This window comes from Tiliqua scincoides, chromosome 5 (genome assembly GCF_035046505.1).
Source record: "Tiliqua scincoides isolate rTilSci1 chromosome 5, rTilSci1.hap2, whole genome shotgun sequence".
Classification (NCBI taxonomy): Eukaryota; Metazoa; Chordata; class Lepidosauria; order Squamata; family Scincidae; genus Tiliqua; species Tiliqua scincoides.
Genome location: NC_089825.1, coordinates 55438500 through 55457073, shown reverse-complemented (window position 1 = coordinate 55457073; position 18574 = coordinate 55438500). Strand labels below are relative to the sequence as shown.

General features: G+C 44.8%; 1 protein-coding gene across 1 annotated transcript in view; it reads right to left on the bottom strand.

Annotated features, from left to right (window-relative positions):
- ITPRID1 (ITPR interacting domain containing 1) overlaps positions 1–18574 on the bottom strand; it is a 38352-nt gene that overhangs the window by 3373 nt on the left and 16405 nt on the right. Inside the window, exons 9-11 of the mRNA XM_066629182.1 lie at positions 6008–6090; positions 2846–4342; positions 1198–1325 (exon numbers count right to left, since the gene is read on the bottom strand). Coding sequence (XP_066485279.1) covers positions 1198–1325; positions 2846–4342; positions 6008–6090 — 1708 coding nt within the window. The remainder of the gene's footprint in view (positions 1–1197; positions 1326–2845; positions 4343–6007; positions 6091–18574) is intronic.

The following is an 18574-nucleotide window of genomic DNA, read 5'->3' as shown; positions in this document are numbered from 1 at the left end:
GGATCTCTCTTGGAAGGGCAGGAGGGGGTACTTCTAGGATCCAAGTAGCATCTTTTCCTGGTCCAGCTTGGAACTATGGTCCCAGTCAAAGAATACTGGTAGGAAATGGCTGCTATCATTTCTGTCCAGGAGATGGGTTTTTGACAGCCATATCCCAGGTGGGAATGACGCAGAAAGCATCCGTTTTCCATTAGACATTCTGGGACTCGGAGCTCTGGTCCCCACCAGGAAAAGATGCTGTCAGGACCCTCCAAGAGCCTTTGCTTTTCCCATCTCCAGAGGAAATCTCTTTGCTTTGGATGAAGGGAGACTGGGAGGCATCTGCAATGTGCTCTTTATGTCTGAGCTTTTGATTCATTCACTTGCCCAATCCAATCCAACTTTCCTGCACCGGTGCAGCTGCAATGCAGCTCCGAGACAAGGTAACAAACATTCCCTTCCCTTGTGGAGGCCTCCAGAACTATCCTCCCACCACAGCACACACCCATTGGCACGGCTACATCAGGGATGGAAAGTTGGATAGAATTTGGCCCTAAACCTCCCGTTAGCAAGCATGTTTGCATATGTCTCAATTCTGCTCACAAGCATTTGAGCAGGAGCATTCATTTTTTCAGGCTCCCTCATTAAACTGTTAACCTCATCTGTAATACATATAATAAACATTCCCCCCCCCCCCCGAATGCATTGACCATGGTCAATTAAATTATATTCTTGGCTAGTGAGCATACTTCCTAGACTTCAAGTCAGAGGTAACCATTATATGATTCTTTCATCATGTTTAGAACATGCTTTTTGTACAACACCTGCCAATGACACTTTCCAGGCCCTGGAGGAAACTGACAGGTTCTCCCACCCAATTATACAGCAGGTGTTGCAAAACCGTAGGGGTAGCAGTGGCAGATCTGTAATAAGTCAAGCAGGAAAAGGGGCTGGTTCAAGAATGATCACCCAGCTGTCTTCAGCACCATATTATTGACTAGAACTAACCCTGTGGGCTATTTATGTTATTGTTTTGTTTGGAGATCATTCTGATTTGAAGGGCTGAAGTTTAAACATTATGTCTAGTTTCAAAAAGTTCCTTCTCTTTCCATGTATAGTAGGACATATTGCGCATGCGCTTTTTGTCAAGCCTGGTGGTGTATCAAATGCTATGCTGCGCTATGAAATGTCTGCTGCATGCGCATGTGATCCCATTACCGTCCTTCTTCTGACATAGCACTGGAAAAAACGGCCTCTTGTTCTATCATGCGCTGCTCAATCTCATCCAGACGTTCTCGGAACTTCTGGCATGAATTTTTCATCACTTCGATTTCATGGACCGTGCACTAAATGGAAGATCAAGAAGAGGCAAGCAGTTACCATGTTTCCATATGTATTTAAGGTAAGCAAACAGATCTTATAGGCAGTTTGACTGAGTGCAATCCTAGGCATGTCTACTCAGAAGTAAGTCCCATTGTGCTCAATGAGACTTACTCCCAGGAAAGTGTGTATAGAATTGCAGCCTAAGAAAAGGCCTCCAGCTGTGCATGCGGGTGGAGGACAAATTGCCCAGTCCCCGTCCCCCCCACATGATGTTCTGCGCAGCCATTGGTGGTGAGAGGGGGCAAGCCTTTGGCACACTGTTTAAAGTCAGTATGTGGGCTTCCCCAGGCCTCTTTGTTCCTCAGCAGCAGCCGAGAAAAAGTCCCTTCCCAAGAGGCTCCACAGTCTCAGACAGAATCAATTTCAGGATCTCCAGGTATTAATGGAAGCCTATTTGAAGCTTATGGCTATTCACACACAGCTTCTGCATATGCACATGTAAAAAGGTACATGCGTATTCCAGGAGACTTGCTTTCACAACTCCCAACCCATAATAAGATCTTCTGTTGTTTAGTAGATGTATCATTTTATTGCCAAGTCATTCTCCCACCCTTAATGGGAGGCTTTCCTCATGGTATCTTCCTGTGTATCTATCTATGATACTGGGATAAAGGATGTGATCTAGAAATCACACCTCTAAGCCAGATACATATGTGCACAGTGTTCTGTCTCTATTCAACAGCCATACACGTTAGGGCGCAATCCTAACCCCTTATGTCAGTGCTTTCCAGGCAATGGGACATGTGCTGCATCCTGCAGTTGGGTGTCACTCACAGAGGTCTCCTAAAAGTAAGGGAATGTTTGTTCCCTCACCTCAGAGCTGCATTGCCCTTATATCAGTGCTGGAAGGCACTGACATAAGGGGTTAGGATTGCGCCCTTAGTCAAGTAAGGGAAAAGGACATAATTGTGCAATTCTTATCTGTGTTTTGCTTAAAGAACAGATCTTGGCCCAACACAGTGCATTACCTTATAGGTTTATTGAGGGGGAGGAAAAAAAACTGTTATTGCTACATCCACCTTCATAAAATGAAAATGTGAACTGGAGTCATTCAATCTGAAAAGTCATATTGGTCACTTGTGCATGATTTATGAAATGTCGCCATCTTGTGGACATTTACATAAAATACCATCGCTACCAATAGATCGTACTTAGGATTGCCAAATTTTATTTTAAAAAATACCCACAAGCCCCCCTCACCCATAGAGGAGGTGCAAGAAGGGAGTCATGTCAGGTGAAATTGGATCAGACTGGGTGAAAGGAATCTGACATATCAAATAGAGAGCTAAAATTAAATTTGACACTATTGTGAGTCAGTGGCAGAGCCTAGCAAAATCTGGAGTTAACTGGTGTTTTAGACCCCCATATTGGTTATCTTTCAGCATACCTTCTTACCAGTCAACTACTGGCTAGTCAAATTCTAGCCAGTCAACTACTGGCTCGTTTACAAACCTAATCATAGTTCATTGTGAAAGATACTTACAGAGGAAACACTTCTCGCTGCTGTGTCCTGCAGTAGCTTCAAAGTTTTCAGAAGCTGCAGCTCTGTGGTGGTGTGAGGTGAGCAACATCCTACAGGATGTCTGCATGAAGGGGCGAAGGAGAAAGGACATAGCAAACCACAGTGGTGGGAGCACATAGGACAGCAGTGACCTCTGTGTGGAGCACACCAGGTATGAAGAGGTTCTTGGCAGTAAGACCTGTACGTCCCATAAAGTCCAGTATCTAGAGAAGCAGACTTCACAAGATGACCGTGCCCATGAAATGAAGGGAGAATATGAAACAGGGAAAGAGTTCCTCTTTTGGTTTGCCTTTGGTCAGTTTGAATAGAAGCTTCCTTTACTTGCTTGTTTTCTTCCTTTGAAGCACCCAATGCCGATGTAATTAAATGCTTGCCCTTGGAGCACAAGGGCACTTTGGAGGTGAAGTCCACTGACTGGGCTTTTGCAGGAGCTTCACCCAAGGAGATGCTCTGAATATTGGACATCAGTCTTGAAGGCATCTGGACAGTTACAGACTTCAAAGAGTTAGTGGTCATCTCAAAGCCAGCCACACACTCATCTTTGTCCAATTCTGCACTCGCTGATAATATATTCATGGATCCAATTCTTTTTTCAAAGCAGGAAGGAGAAGGGCTGGAATCCTGAAGGGGGCTTCCTGAAACTACATGGATTTCATGATGTGCAGTCATGACATCATGCTCACTGTTTGATGCACTGCCTGTATCCAAAGGCCAAGGTCCACCTGGATTATTTAAATCAAAATCTGGTTTAAAACAGTCTGAAGCATCACTTAAAACATCTGTGACAGGAGCAGGGGAGTCCAATGTCCTAGAAGCCATTACATCACACCACTTTCCTTCCACACATTCTGCAACACCTTCCAAAACATCCTCGTCATACACATGTCTTGTTTCCTCTTCAGTCAAAGGTTCCTCACTTTCTTTTCCATCCTCTAAGATTTGACCATTAATGAATCCAATGGAGGTCAAGCAACCTTCCTTGTTGGAGGCAGAGTCTACACTTCTTTCCATTCCACTGAAGTATGAACCACAATTCCTTTCTGAAGGGCTAGTATCATCCTGATCCAAACTACCACTATGAGAGTATGAATCACAATACTGTGCACTACTGTCTTCTTTCCCCAATTGTCCTCTTCTACCTTGCATCATCTCCTCCTCCATCTCACATATCGTTCCACTGGCAGCACCTTCAGATTGACCGCTGCCGTTCTCATGCAGATCATCTTCTTCATTTATGGAATAAAATATTTCCTCTCCCTGAAAAGTGTGTTCTCTACTCAGATAAGGCAAGGATAGAACACTGCTACCATCCGCTCTGAAGAGGCTGGCGATGGAGCCCTCTGGATGGGACAGAGAGTCCTGGCTGGTCAGTGGAGTCGATTCTTTCCTGTGTCGTAAAAATCCTTGACTATCATGAGAAATGCAGCTAAATCTCAAGTTTCCAGGCAAAGAGAGAACCTGAAAGAAAGACAGGCCTGGCTTAACATCTACAACATTGTCCACATAATTGCTTTGTTCAGTATTTCTCTGTCCCTTTGTTAAATTCAGTGGACTACTCATATTCCTTCTCTATGCACACATACCAGTAACAAACCTGGATGGTGGTGTAGGACGATAATGAGGCATGTTGGGGCAGAAAGGCTTTGATTTATCTTTCTAAAGCTTCACTCAGATGCACACTTATTTGTGCGGAAGTTTTATTGAAATAAGTGGGACTTACTTCCAAGTAAGCTGTTCAGCTACACTAAGCCACAATCCTATCCAGGGTTTGCAGTGGCAAAACTTATGATCTCCCACTGAAAGTCCTGGGCCAACAGCGCAAAAGCTGTGCCACTATCACACGCTTCAGGGCTATAAGTGCAAACAGCTGGAGGCCCTTCATTCAAAACAACTATTTCTGGATGTCCTGCTGGAACAAGTAAGGTGGCATTGGGAGCGGTTCTGGGTAGGATTGGGGCAGGGAGCAGACCAGGCAGATGGTTGTTTGAGGATAGGAGGGGAGAATCTTGGTGTTAGCTGCACACACTGAGATCCAACCTCTCTTTTCCTAGCCCAGCATGCCACCTGACTCATCTCAGACTTATCAGCCAAATACCTGGTAGAGGTCCAAGGATATCCACTGGAGGCCAGGCGGCCAATTGTGAGAAAAGTAAGAAAGATTTTTATTGACCTCTCCCCTGGTTGCACCCCTACTATAGTATGTAGCATGCACTCCATCAGTGGCGCTGCATACTATGGGCTGGTGATGGATAGGGAGCAAGTCCCATTGAACTTTACTCAGAAGTGACATGCATAGGATTATGCTGTAAGGGAACGGAGACCTGAAAGGGTGCCTGGAGAAGAAACTACTATGAACATATGAAACTGCCTCATACTGCGTCAGATCATTGTGCCATCTAGCTCATCTTTGTTAACACTGGCTGGCAGCAGGTCTCCAGAATTTTCAACCGAGGTCTTTCCCAGCCCTACATGGAGATCCCAGGGAATGAACCTGGAGCCTCCAGCATGCAAAGCATGTAGTCTTCCCCCTGTTAGATACATTATAATAAAAGGTAGGGGTTAACTTTTTCTAAACTGATTGTTGAAGCTGGAATATATAGCAGACTAGAGATTAACTCTGCTCATTGGTCCTGAAGATGGAGCAGTTTATGGATTTTTCTCAACTGGGGTTTATTATTTCAGTGTTGGTAATATTGCACGCATTAAACAATCTGTACTGACATTGTCTTGTATTGTCTTATGTACGTGTAGATTACATTTGTTTTTTTACTAGCTTATGCTGTCCCACTGAGCTTTCAACCTTTCCCAGCATTTTGGTAGTGATTTGATGCAGCTGGTGTTAAGAAATACCTAGTCTAGGAAAAGTGGGGGAAAAGGCAAGTGAAGACGTCTCATAATTTGAAATGTGGGTTAAGACTTTCATTCAGATAGCTTTCAGGTAGGGTCCCAGCACTTCTCCTTGCTATAAAATAACTACTAAGAATACTGGGAATCAAGAAGTAATCATTTCATAATAAAATTCAGACCTAGATTTATCATGAAAACAATGGCTCCAATTCATGACTGTGACCTTCATCTGAACACCCAATATTGTGTTGTCACAGCTTGTCACTTGCTGTTTACCTGCAGAGGTAAGGGCTCTGATGGGTCTTCCAGAAATCCACTACTGTCAGACTGGCAACTGTTTGTTCTTGTCACTAGCACATCTATAGTTGGAAGAGTAAAAGTGAGAAGGAAATTTATTCAAACAACATGCTAAAGGTCCAGAAAAATGTGGTGATGTCAGCATGCTCTGCTTCTAACATCAGAGAGAGAGAGAGAGAGAGAGAGAGAGAGAGAGAGAGAGAGAGAGAGAGAGTTGTCAAGAAGCTGGCCTTGAAGCTAGAGAGGACAAAGGAGAAGACTGAAAGTAGAGACAACAGAAAATCAATACACACAGAGAGGGTAGCAAAATTAGACCTCCTTCTGATCCCTTGCCCACCCCCTAGGCATGTTTGACCCAGCTTGAAAAAGCATTTATCTACATACATACTGGAAGTGTGTATGTTCTGCCTGTACAACCTGGGAGCGTCTGATTACATGTGCAGCACTTACACACGTACACTCTTTACACGTGTAGGCTTTCAGGCATTTTACGAAATGTGCATCAGTGTAATTCCTGTCTTCTCTCTCCATACATGACTGTACATACATGTGTAAAGAGGGCTAGGGAGAGTGTAAACCTAAGGGTCTGGTGCATGTGTGCATGTGTTTGGTGCTACTTTGCAGACAAGGCATTCAAGTAACTGTCAATGGCACAAGTGGCCTAAAGTCCTTTGATGGTGGATTCACCATAAGAGTTTCTTCTGCTCTCAAAGATCTGGCCATTGTCATATTGGGGGGAGGGGGATGACGACGACGACGACAGACACATGCACCCAAACCTGTCAGGCTGAGCAACAATATCTTTGGAGAACACCTGAGAACAGGAATTTCCCTGAGATGGAGGACAGCTCTCTGCATCCATGTGAGAGAACATCTCTGCTGCTGTGTAGGAATCACTTTTCTCAACACTACTGCAACTTTGAAAGGCCAGCCACCAACTTGGGTAGGGAACAATGACAGAAATAATGACTTTAACAATACCTCCTTGCCTTTGCCCTCTGAACTGCTAACCTAGGAATTGAAAGGGGCATTTTTTTATCTTTTCAGTAGACCCAGTCCTTAGTGTAGTTCTATGCTAAGAAGTCTCATTGATCAGAAGCAGTGTTCTCTCTAAAGCTGCATAATCACACAGCTCTAATGAAAGCCCCACACAGCTTCACTTTAGCACTGCAGAGCCACCCCTGCCCAGCCGTAATAGGCCTCCATGGACTCAGGGGTAAAAATCAGAGGGAACACAGGTCACCACTAAACCAAGACATGGCACATAATGGGAATAGCTTGTATGATAAAGAACCGCAAAATCTATCTTCAGGAATTTTCCTTCTCTACTTGCTAATATAAAAACAGGGACCACACTTGCAGGCAAGAAGTGAAGGGATTCATGGAGCAGTAGGGCAGGAAGTAGGTGAAGGGATTGATGGAGCAATGGGGCAGGAAGCACCGGAATGCTATAGAGCTTTTAAAGAGACAGCCACCATCTCTGGATGGAGATTAGGTTCCTCATGGACAAGACAAGTCACCAGAATGCTATCCCCAGCCAATCCCCAAATTAACACTTGCTCCTGTCTGGGCTGCACTGTAATAGTAGAAGATTATTTCACGAATAAGTTGCTCATAGCAGCACTTCTTTTTCCTTCACTTCAATCCCATGAGGAAGATTGTATCAGTGACATCACTAGGATTCGTGTCACCCAGTGTGGGAGGCCCGCATGTCACCCCATGCAGTGGGCGGGGCAATGCCCCAGGTGGTGGGCACGGTGATGTACCATCGTCCCGCCCCCACTGGTTTTTTGGCTGTACCTTTTGATAGAACACAGATATTTCAATGTGGTTTGTTTCATTGCATTCTGCATGAAATTAAGCATTGATTGATATACGAGGAACACCATCGTATAACATGATGGTCTTATTCCTCCAAACTCTGATTTTAGTGATTTTGAAAACTTGTAGAATCACACACACACACACACACACACACACACACCCTGTCAACTTTCTAACACCTTATTGCAGCAATTCTCAAACTTTTAGCACTGGAACCCCTTTTTAGAATGACAATCTGTCCAGGACCCATTGGAAGTGATGTCATGGCCAGAAGTGACATCATCAAGCAAATTAAAATAAATAATTATAAGTAATTAAATTAAAAGAAAAGAAAAAATTAAATAAGGGGGAGCCAGTCCTGTTCCACCAAGTGAATCTACTCTGAAGTAAGTTCTATTGTGGTCAATGGGGTTTACTCTCAGGAAAGTGTGGGTAGAATTGTAGCCTGTGAGCCCAATCCTATGCATGCCTACTCTGAAGTAAGTCCCATAGTGGTCAATGGAGCTTACTCTGTAGCCTGCCTGCACTAACCCCCCCCCCCAAAAAAAAAGAATCAGTGAGATTTCCAGCCCTCCCAGTGCCCAGTTTCAAGTTCTTCTATTTCAGGCATATCCAGATAAAGACCCACCTGGCTTCGCAAGTGGAAAATAGAAAACTTTCCCCTTACCAGTTGAAGCCTCTTTTTTGTCCTTCTTAGTGGGGTGGGGAGGCTGCCTTCTGGAGCATTTGTTGTGCTCCAGTTCCATCGGATCTGCCAGTTCCATCAGATTGGACACCTTCTGGTGTCCTCACATTCCCTTTGGCCTGGCCTGACCAAAAGGCAAGGCACGTCTGCCTACTCGTGAGTAAACGCGACCACATGGCTGAGTTTGCTTTCCATAGAGTTCAATAGACTGCAGGAGGGAGGGACTTCCTTCTCAGGTGTTTTGGGGGCTGCATTCATTGGATCAGGACCATTCTGATGCCCTTGGAGTCCTCTCTGCCTGCCCTTTCCAAAGGACTAAGGCAAGTTCACCTACTCACGAGTAAACACGGCCATGTGGCTTCGTTTCCAGCTCCATTGACGCAGCTGGGAGGGAGGCAGGGATCTCCTTCTCTCTTTGCAGTTTTTGGGGGCTGCACTCATTGGATCGGGACCATTCCAGTGTCATTGGATACCTCTCAGCCTGCCCTTTCCTATGGACTATGGCTGCAGTTTTCAAACATGCAAGGAGTTTGAATCCCACAGTAAGTCTTTGCGGGGGCAGGGGGGAGGCAGCGGCATGATCCCCAGGATTGCAGACCATTGGCAGCCCCAGCTCCTTAAGGGGAAAGGGACCAGGACCCTCAGGCTGGGGTGTCGCGACCCCCCCAGTTTGAATACTACTAGACTATTGCAAGTACGCCTATTCGCGATTAAATGCGCGATACGACTCACTTTCACTTTCCATAGGGATCCATGCATTTTTTCCTTCCGGTTTTTTGGCCATAACGTTTGAAGGAAAGGAGCTATTTCAATTCTGTTTTTTGCATTGCACTCTGCTGGGAATTCCGCATCCAATGGTGTATGGCATGACACAGTAGCTCCTAAAGCCACAATGTTAGCATGTCCTCCCCGAGCACATCATCCCGCCTGGCGCGTCACCCGGTTCGGCCCGCACCCCCTGCACCTCCTTAGCGACGCCAGTGGATTGTATGATGAAGTTTGTCCAAAACTATCCAAGTGAGCTTCAGAGGAAAGGTTAAGTTGGAATCAGCATCACATCATAGCCACTGCCCCACACTGGCTCTCCATACAGTTTTTATATTCCGTCCGAAAGTACAAGTTACATTTCAATCTTCTTAAGGCGTTATTTCACTGTTGCCTTTTATGGATTGAGTTTAAGTCTTTTATTAATTGCAGGTGTCCAAAGGGAACATCAACAAAGATAAGCACAATTATATGCATTTTTTTTAACAGGATGTTTGAAAAAGCTGTGAAACAAAGATCACAACTGGATGATTAACCTTAATAAACTCCATGCTAATTTTAACTGCTGCCAGAGCAAGGGAAACAAAAGAGGCAAGCAAGGCAGCACCTCTACTGTAGGACACTCATCCTGAAGGTCAAGCAGAAAAGACCAAAGTAACCCATGCATTTTGAGCAGAAAAATAATGTTTTTATTATGGATTTTTATACTAAATTACAGAGAGGCCTCTTCCTCTTTCTGTCTCAAAGCCTCACTGAGAAATTAATTATAGGCTATTTCATCCTGGTGGAAAATTGCCCTACCCATGTACTCAGATACAAAACACTATCTTACACTGACATCAACATCATCACCACCATTGATAAGAATAAATTTATACCTTTTTTCCAACAAAGAAAAGTTTTAGTTCACCAAGTGGTTTACATGGCAAAATAAATGGTTCCCTCTTCCCAAAGACCTCACAATCTAAACAAAAATGCAAACAAGACACCAGCAAAAGCCACTGGAAAAGATGCTAAGCTTGGGCGAAAAGGGGACAGTTTATTTTCCCCCAGTACAGGTCCTACCTCCCTACCTGTGGATTCGGGAACCAAGGTTTTAACCGTGGGTTCCAAACTCACTGGGTCTGGGTGGAGGCTGAACTTGTACACTCCTAACGTGCTGGAGCTGTGTTCCAGTTATGTCTGGAGGGCCTTCTGAGGGACAGGGAGGCCTCCCTAACCCTCAGAAGGCCTTCTAAGATTTCTTGAAGGTCAAAAATCCCAACTTCCAGTTTTCAGTCAAAAACCAGAAGTTGCACTTTCTGGCCTTCCGGAGGCCTTAGAAGGCCTTCTGAGAGTTGGGAAGGCTTCCCCAGCCCTCAGAAGGCCCTCCCTATGTGAATGGAGCTATGCTCCAGTTGCATTTGGAAGATTTAGTGCACCCTGACCCATGGATTTGATTATCCGCAGTTTTTGGCATCCTCAGGGGTTCCGGGAACAGTACCCCAATGGATGCTGGCATAACTATATATGTCATAGGTTCCTCAGATTGGAAGAGAGAGATCTAGGCTCCATTTAATCCTTCTGATTTAGTGCTGACTTCAATGTTTCGGTATGCTCAGCATATACCAAAAAGATACATTGCAGCAGAGTTTCTCTGTTGCATAAAAACTACAATACTAGGCTCCCATTGAATACAAACTATGGTGAGCAAGCAAATGAAACTACTGTACATGTTGCAGTGCAGAATAATGGCCAGCAGGTGGCAGCAGGCGACAAACTTCCACTATAATTTGCAGCATAGCAACATATTATGCAATCCTTTTCTTGGACCTTCTCTACCTCCTCTACCTCCAAGGTCTGGCCACTGTTTTACAAGATCATTGTTCATGTTGCAGAAACAGCAATGGAACAGAAAGTTTCCTAACACCAAGGCTGTAATCCAGTGCCCACTTTTATGGCCACAATTCCCACCGAATTCAGCAGACCTCACTTCTGAGTAAACACACAGAACAGGCTTCAAGATAAGAGACTTCATATGCATGCGCTATCATCAAGGAGTGGTTGTGAAACATTTCATTGCAGAGGGTAACATCATGGGACCAAGAAACCAAAACTAGATGTGAACCATAATGACTGCAAATTCTGATTCATGGTAATTAACAGCACAATCCTAAGAATGACTTAGGCTGGCACAAGTCCCTTTGATAAACTCATTTATAATGAAAGCTGAAACAGAATTTTGCAACGTTTGAAAACTGAAAATTTGATTTCAGAATTCAACATTAATATTGTGGAATCAAAATTAAAAATTAAGTCAGACTTATGGCCCAATCCAATCTCCCACCAGTCCAGAGCATGCACACACTGCATACTGGGGGGGGGGGGGGGGACCAGTTCAAGAGAAGTAAGTAAATTTGCTCAACTCTGTTGTAAGTTTTCTGTCAAAGACTGAAGCCTGCTGCTGTCAGATGCAATCAATTATTGGTTACTGTATGCCTGATTTTGTCAAACGTTGACGGCTGCTACGTGACAACTGACAAATCTTGTTAACTATTCACCGATTCACGTCAGATACTGGATGCTGTTGGAAATCAGCAGTAATCTTCGAGGGAAGTATGTGGAGCCATACAATGGCTGCATGGGGCAGTTCCAGCTCAGCAATAACACCATTGTCTTTCCTGAGTTCCAGACCACCAACAGGGAAGCTATATGGGGCTTGGGTTCCAGATGTGCAGCTGTGCAATTTAGAGCAGTGGTTCCCAACCTTTGGTCAGCAACCCAACTGGGGACCGGTAGGTACTGTTAGTACAGTACTTCCAGGTTCTCACTACCACCAAACATGGTTAATTTTTTTAAAAACCTCTATTTTACTTACATGCATTTGGTGGTGGTTGAGAGACCTTGCATATGCTGTACTAATGGCACCTATGAGTCTCTGGTTGGGTCACTACCCTCCTTAAGGGGGTAGCATCACAAACGTAAACACCTGCCCTGGATGGGTTGTTACCTCCAGGTTGGGAAACACTGGCTTAGAGGGAATGCTGGTCAGAGTGTTCATCCAGGCCCATGTGTGAAGAAGGGTGATAGCTCTCACTTCCACAACTAAGCTATGTATTTTGTGATCCATTATGTGGAGATGGCACTGGTGTTGGATGCGGACTAGCAAGAATTTAGTACTCTGAATAAAACCCAGGGTCTTTTTCAAATAAACCGAACCACCCTTGACCAATACTGATCGTGTATTTTAGAGGAAAGGGCATAACACCAAAGTACCTCCTAGACGGTATTTGTGCCACTGATGAAAATATGAGAATGATGATGAGGTTAATCACAGTACCCCAAACTGCCAAACCAGTTTAACAACAGTGTTTGATCCTCTTTCTATAAACAACACATCTTTGTCAGTTTCTCACACGGTCCTTCCGTCCCAGTTGTTCATGTTATCTTCATCGCACTAACTGGCTTTAGTCCAGTTTCTAATCCCTGCCAAACAGTGGAAAAAACCTGCTGACATCTGTGCTGACGTCTAATGAAATAGATGTTGTAAAGCTATGAGTATCAGAAGCATGAGAGATGACACTGCAGACCTTCTCAGAAATTTCCAGGAGATATTAAATGTAATTAGTTTCAGAAGAATAGAATTCTGGGAAATTCTGCAACCAAAAGGACGGTGAATAACAGAAGACTGGAAAATTATATGGGGAAAGAAACACCTTCTGTAGCATCCAGTGATAATAAAATATCAAGCAAGGATGACTGGCCGTTGTCAGGGCCTATTCAAGACCTCTTGACACCTGAGGCGGCATACCAAATGTTTCTTCCCTTATGAAATGATGTGCCAATCTCTGTTCCTTCCACTCGCCAATATTTTAGCTCAACATGCTCTCGCCCTCCACATATATTCTTCTTTTATGTCCCCCTCTTCTTTTCCAATCTAGGGAGCAAGCAGAACACCAGAGGCAAGTCACAGACAGAGACGCCCCCACCAATCTGCTGTCCGTGGCAAAAGTTTCAGTTGGCCTCACGGATGGGCCAGCCCTAGCTTTTATCCAGTACAGCATCGGAGAATAGACTTTGCTCCAATTAATTTTTTTTTTTTTACAAAAATGTAGAGGCAGCTCATGTGTTTTATTTGCTGGCTGACTTGTATTCTGTAACTGCTGTGCCAGAGAATTCCAAAACCTTATATTTCAGTTGCAGACAAGGGTCTGGAACCCCATCTAGGGTGGGGAGCAACTGTGGGGAGCACCCATTCCCCACCTACTGCTTTCTCTCTGAAGAAGACTTACTCTTGATGGAAAAAACAGGAAAAAGAGAAGAGACGGCTGGGGTTTCAAGATGCAGTGGAGAAGCAGAACACGTACATCTGCCCTCAGACAGCAACCCTGGGTGTAATTTAGTCAAGGAATGTGATGAATTTTTGACACCATAGACCCTTTCATCTTGATTTCATCAGCATCAGAACCTGACTAGGCTTTGTAAGGAAGCAGACGTGTACGTCTCTTGTGGAAGAGAAAAGTGATGTCTGAAGTTAGCTCAAGGCTTCTCCCAAAGCTCCTCAGCTCATAAGGAATTTGCAAGCATTACATGTCATTGCCACATCTCACATGCCAATGTAAGCAGCAGTAACAGGCAATAGGGGTGACCAGGGCTCATTGATAAGCAAGGAGAGAGGAAGGCATGGTTGGCAGCTCAGTGCCTGTAAGTAACAACATGACCTGCTCTTGTGTAGTTAAGTGAAAGGCTCACAGTAACATGGAAAAGGGGGCAGGCTGGGGTCCCTATGACAGGGTGTTGGCAACAGTATGAGAGTCACGCATGAAATCATTGGGATATGACACGTCACTTGTCTATACCAGGCAAATGAAAGCAAATTCTCTTTCCATTACAGTAGCTAAATCATTGTTAAAACACTCAGCAAAGACATGGTCTCTGCCCATCCAGATCAGCTGGTAAATCTTTAAACAACCTTTGCCCTCCCTTTCCTTCCATGCATTTTCTTCTGATGTCCTGTGATGCTCATCATGTAGGATGACAGGTAAAGAGCAACTGAAGAGGATAAGGTCAGCGGGCACACAATAAAAAAGTCATGAAGCTGAAAATGCAATCATGGAACTGCGCATAAGATTCCATCACATTGCCTGAGCCGTAGAGGCCACTGAAGAGACTCAGCAAGTATTTAATGGCTGCTGTTGAACTGCAAGGGGGGGGGTGGGGAAGTTCACCCTTTCCCCAGTAGTAGCAGATTGCACTACTCCATGATTGCACTTTCCCCTGGAGACATGGGGTAGTGCAATGCAAGTGATAGCTAGGTAGTAGGACAGTTACATAGGCCTCTCAAATAATTGGCCTGATGTTTGTGTAGGGTGTGACTGGACAGTCAGCAGCAGTGTGCCAGAGCAATGCTGACCCCTTTCCTTCAACACCCCCATGCAAGCCCTCCAAAAACAGTGTGGGGTACTCTTTCTACTTACCAGCAGCAATCATTAACTGCCTGCAACATCTCGCTGACACTTAGAATTGTAGAAATGTTAGTTGGAAGGAACACTAGAGGTCACCTAATCCAACCCCTGTCCAGTGTGGGCAACTGCTACCCCATCCCTGGGATGAGTGCCTGGGAACTTGCAGTATGCGATAGACTAAGTGCCACAACTGGTGCTACAGCTGTGATGTGCTCTGTGGTGCTACCAGAGAGAAAGGCTCACAGTCATGCGCGCAACACTGGAACACCCAGCCACTGCTAGAAGAGGTGGTGCAGTGGGTTGGCCGTGGATATGGAGAGGACTGGGGTGGAGAGGGGAGAATTGTGGCTGCTGGGAGGGAGAGGAGGGCAGGGGCACATTCATCAATGGCAACAGTGCTGCCAATATCCTATGCCCCCCTTCCAGCCTCGCCACACCTCCTTGGGTCCCATTGTAATTTCACCAAAGAGAAGGTGCATGTCCAAGTACACCCATTGGAGACCATGGCACAATGGAGCAGGTAAGGAAGAATTTCATTTACTTACCTCTCTGTCACACCAATGTCCTCAGCCAGCCTGCAGGATGCCGTGGAGGCATCAGCCCAATATTAATATCTGCTCATATCTGAATACATGTATTCAGGATCATCTTATTTATTTCTGCCCATTGCAATCTCTTAAAAGTGCACCAAAATTCATTTTACAAAGGCACCCCAACATATCCCAGGGAACCTATGAAATATCTTCTGAGGTTGCATGACAAGAAAAAAAAAACAAAAAAAAAACAACTAGTCACACATAATACCTTTCACTCCAACTGCCAGCATTTGGCAAGCAACAACCATCTGTGAAAACCAATTGAATTTGCCCTGATGCCATTAGAAACAGGGAAATCATTGTGGTTCTCTCTCTCTCTCTCTCTCTCTCTCTCTCTCTCTCTCCCCATCAAGCAATCGTTCCCATATGTACTTTACAGGGGGATAATAAACAGGATTCACACTATTGGAACACAGTCAATTAAGAAAAATACCGATTGCCTTCTGCAGATATTCCCATGGTGCCAAACTGTATGTGAAGAGATGGCAGGGTGGAGGAGGAGGAGGAGTGAAGGTGTGATAATTAAAAGAATTGCCACTCAATGTCACGGGAGCTAATGTGTCAGCTCAGCATGCTGAGAAGTAGAACGTACCCAGCTGCTGGAAAGACTCGAGTATGGTTTGGTCCCTGGCACCACTTGTTGGGACAAGATGAATCACAAACGCCGTGCAAGTGAGTTTCTGTGCTACCATGTGCCAGATGGAGGTGGTTACTTCTCTGATTGATTGCCTCTTGGGCTGCAGAGGGGGCTTTCCTGCCAACAAACACTGCTATATTGGCACAGGAGCTTGGAGGGATCAGCCATCCCTTCTTTGGTCAACGACCCCTCGGGAGACACCTGTCTACAGCTGGATGAAACATAAACAGGAGCAGGGGAATGATCTGGAAAGAAGACCCAAAGGAAGACTACATATGTGGATGCGATGCTTGGTTCAGTGAGAGATTGCCACAAATGAAGTTTCAACCACAGGTTGTGTTTTAAAGGGGTGGGTAGAACGACTCAGAAGCCCTTCTTCGTGACAGGTCTGTGCTATGCAAAGGCTGATTAAAGCTGGGAAGAACAGCCAGGGCTGATGCATGGGTGCAATTTCCAACACACAATAGAGGAATTGGAATTCAAATAAGGACCCAGCATCCAAGAGTGGGCTGCCCTGATCCTTGTCATACACCACTTCATTTCCCCCACGACCCCCCCCTTGCCTTTGCTCTGCCCAGCAGCCAGCATCTTCCTAGGTGCACTTTATCATCATCTATAAATTGCCAATAAAAGAAGTATGGTCTCCTGCTGGGAGCTAACTGCCCATTCGACATTTGCCGGGTCCTAATGCAGGACAGTGAGCAAAGCTTCATTACAGAACAATGGCGTTTGCTGCCAGAGCTGCAGATTTGAATAAACAACAAATAAGCAACATCTGCTCCAGCATATGTGTATGGTGGGAAAAAAAGTCACAAAATAAAAGAATTTGTAAATGCCAAAAGCAACACTAAACTGCCAGTGCTACTGTAGAGTGAATTTTTAATTGCACATGCATACAAGGCAGGCTGTGGGTATTAGTCTCACATATGTCTGGTTGCTGCCAACCTGGGAGTATAGATGAATTTAATTAAATAAGGATTATCCCTTCTCCCCAGTACAATTACTTATTTATAACAATGATAAAATTGCCTAATAAAAAATTGTAATTTTTTTTTTTTAAAACAACAACAAAAAACCCCACACGTCATTGCTTGAAAAAAAAAAAAAACGCTCTCGTATTCCTGGTAAGTCATTTAGGGATGCTTGGGGTTTGGGTCTCTTTCAGAATGAAGTCTCCGCATTCTGCTAAAGGGGAGGAAAGGAACATCATGAAGTCTGGCACTGATCAACAGCCAGGATCGACATTCACGAGAGATGACATCCAGCAGCCAAGGAATGGTCTTTTTCCCTGGCAGGGGTGTGTTTTGTGTGCATAGAATTGAGCAATTGGTTAAGGACAGAGGCTGGGTCACAGAGCCAAGAGACACCATCACTGTGGACAGTATTTCCATAATGTACACATTAAAAAAAAACAAACCCCAAGTATTCTCTTTCATTCTCAGTGAGATTTTGTCTTAACAGGGCACAGGGCTCTTAACTAGAACTAGCAAAACATGGCTAGATTCAAAGCAAATAAATGAGAGAAGAGGGTTTTTTGTTTATCTGGATTAATTAACCAATTTAGCATAAGAACAGAGTCCTGCTTGATCAGGCCAAGGGCCCATCTCCTCCAGCTTCCTGTATCTCACATTGACCCACCACATGCCTCAGGATCACTCGAGGCAACAAGATCCCTGTACCCTATTGCCACTCCCTTGCATCTGGCATTCAGAGATAGCCTACTTCTTAAACCTACTTCTATACCCATCATGACTTGTAACATGATGGACTTTTCCCTCCAGAAATCTGTCCAATCTCTTTTTAAAGACATATAGACCGAGTGCCATCATCAATCACATCCTGTGGTAAGGAGTTCCACAGATTAATTCTGTAGCTGAAGTCTCAGGGCAGGAAATCTCATTCCCAAACTCCAAATGTGGTGATGGGGTAAGAATAATACACATGCTAAATAATCACTGGTTAGATATTAAATTAAATATAAATACTATATCTTTCTTGACAGGCACATCTCATTTAACTCAGTTTGGAAAGTACTGGGTGCCTCAAACCAGCATTCCAGCAGCAGGCGTTGGTTCCTTGTTCCGGCCCACACTCAAAATATGCCAGAAAAGGGAGGTGCTAGTCTGTTCTCTCCTGCACTTCAGCACCACCACATGGACAGGTGCTGGTACTGCAGCTACCAGTTTAGTAGAGATCATGTGAGGTCATTAGCATCAACGAAACCATTGACTGTGGCCTAGTTTCTCAGTGCCACACTCAGAGTTTATGCCCCTACTGACCTGTGTGATTGACTGGTTGCTTCCTTGAGCAACAGGCCCTCCAGCAGGGGCCAAACGGACCTCAGACAGCATGTTCTTACTTATTTGCTTAAACGCTTCCCTGAACAATTGCTTCCTTAAGTGATTACAATATCTCTTGGAAGAACTTCAAGCCCCAAGGGACATTGCACATTTCCCTTGAGTCCCAGCATGCTAGGGAGCAGTGCACTGGAATGATGAGAGGGAGGCAAGAAGAGAAAGCTTTCCTAGCCCTACTAAGCTTCTCCTGTTGTGCTGCAAAACAGAGCGCTAGGGACACAAAGGGAGGAGTGGAGAG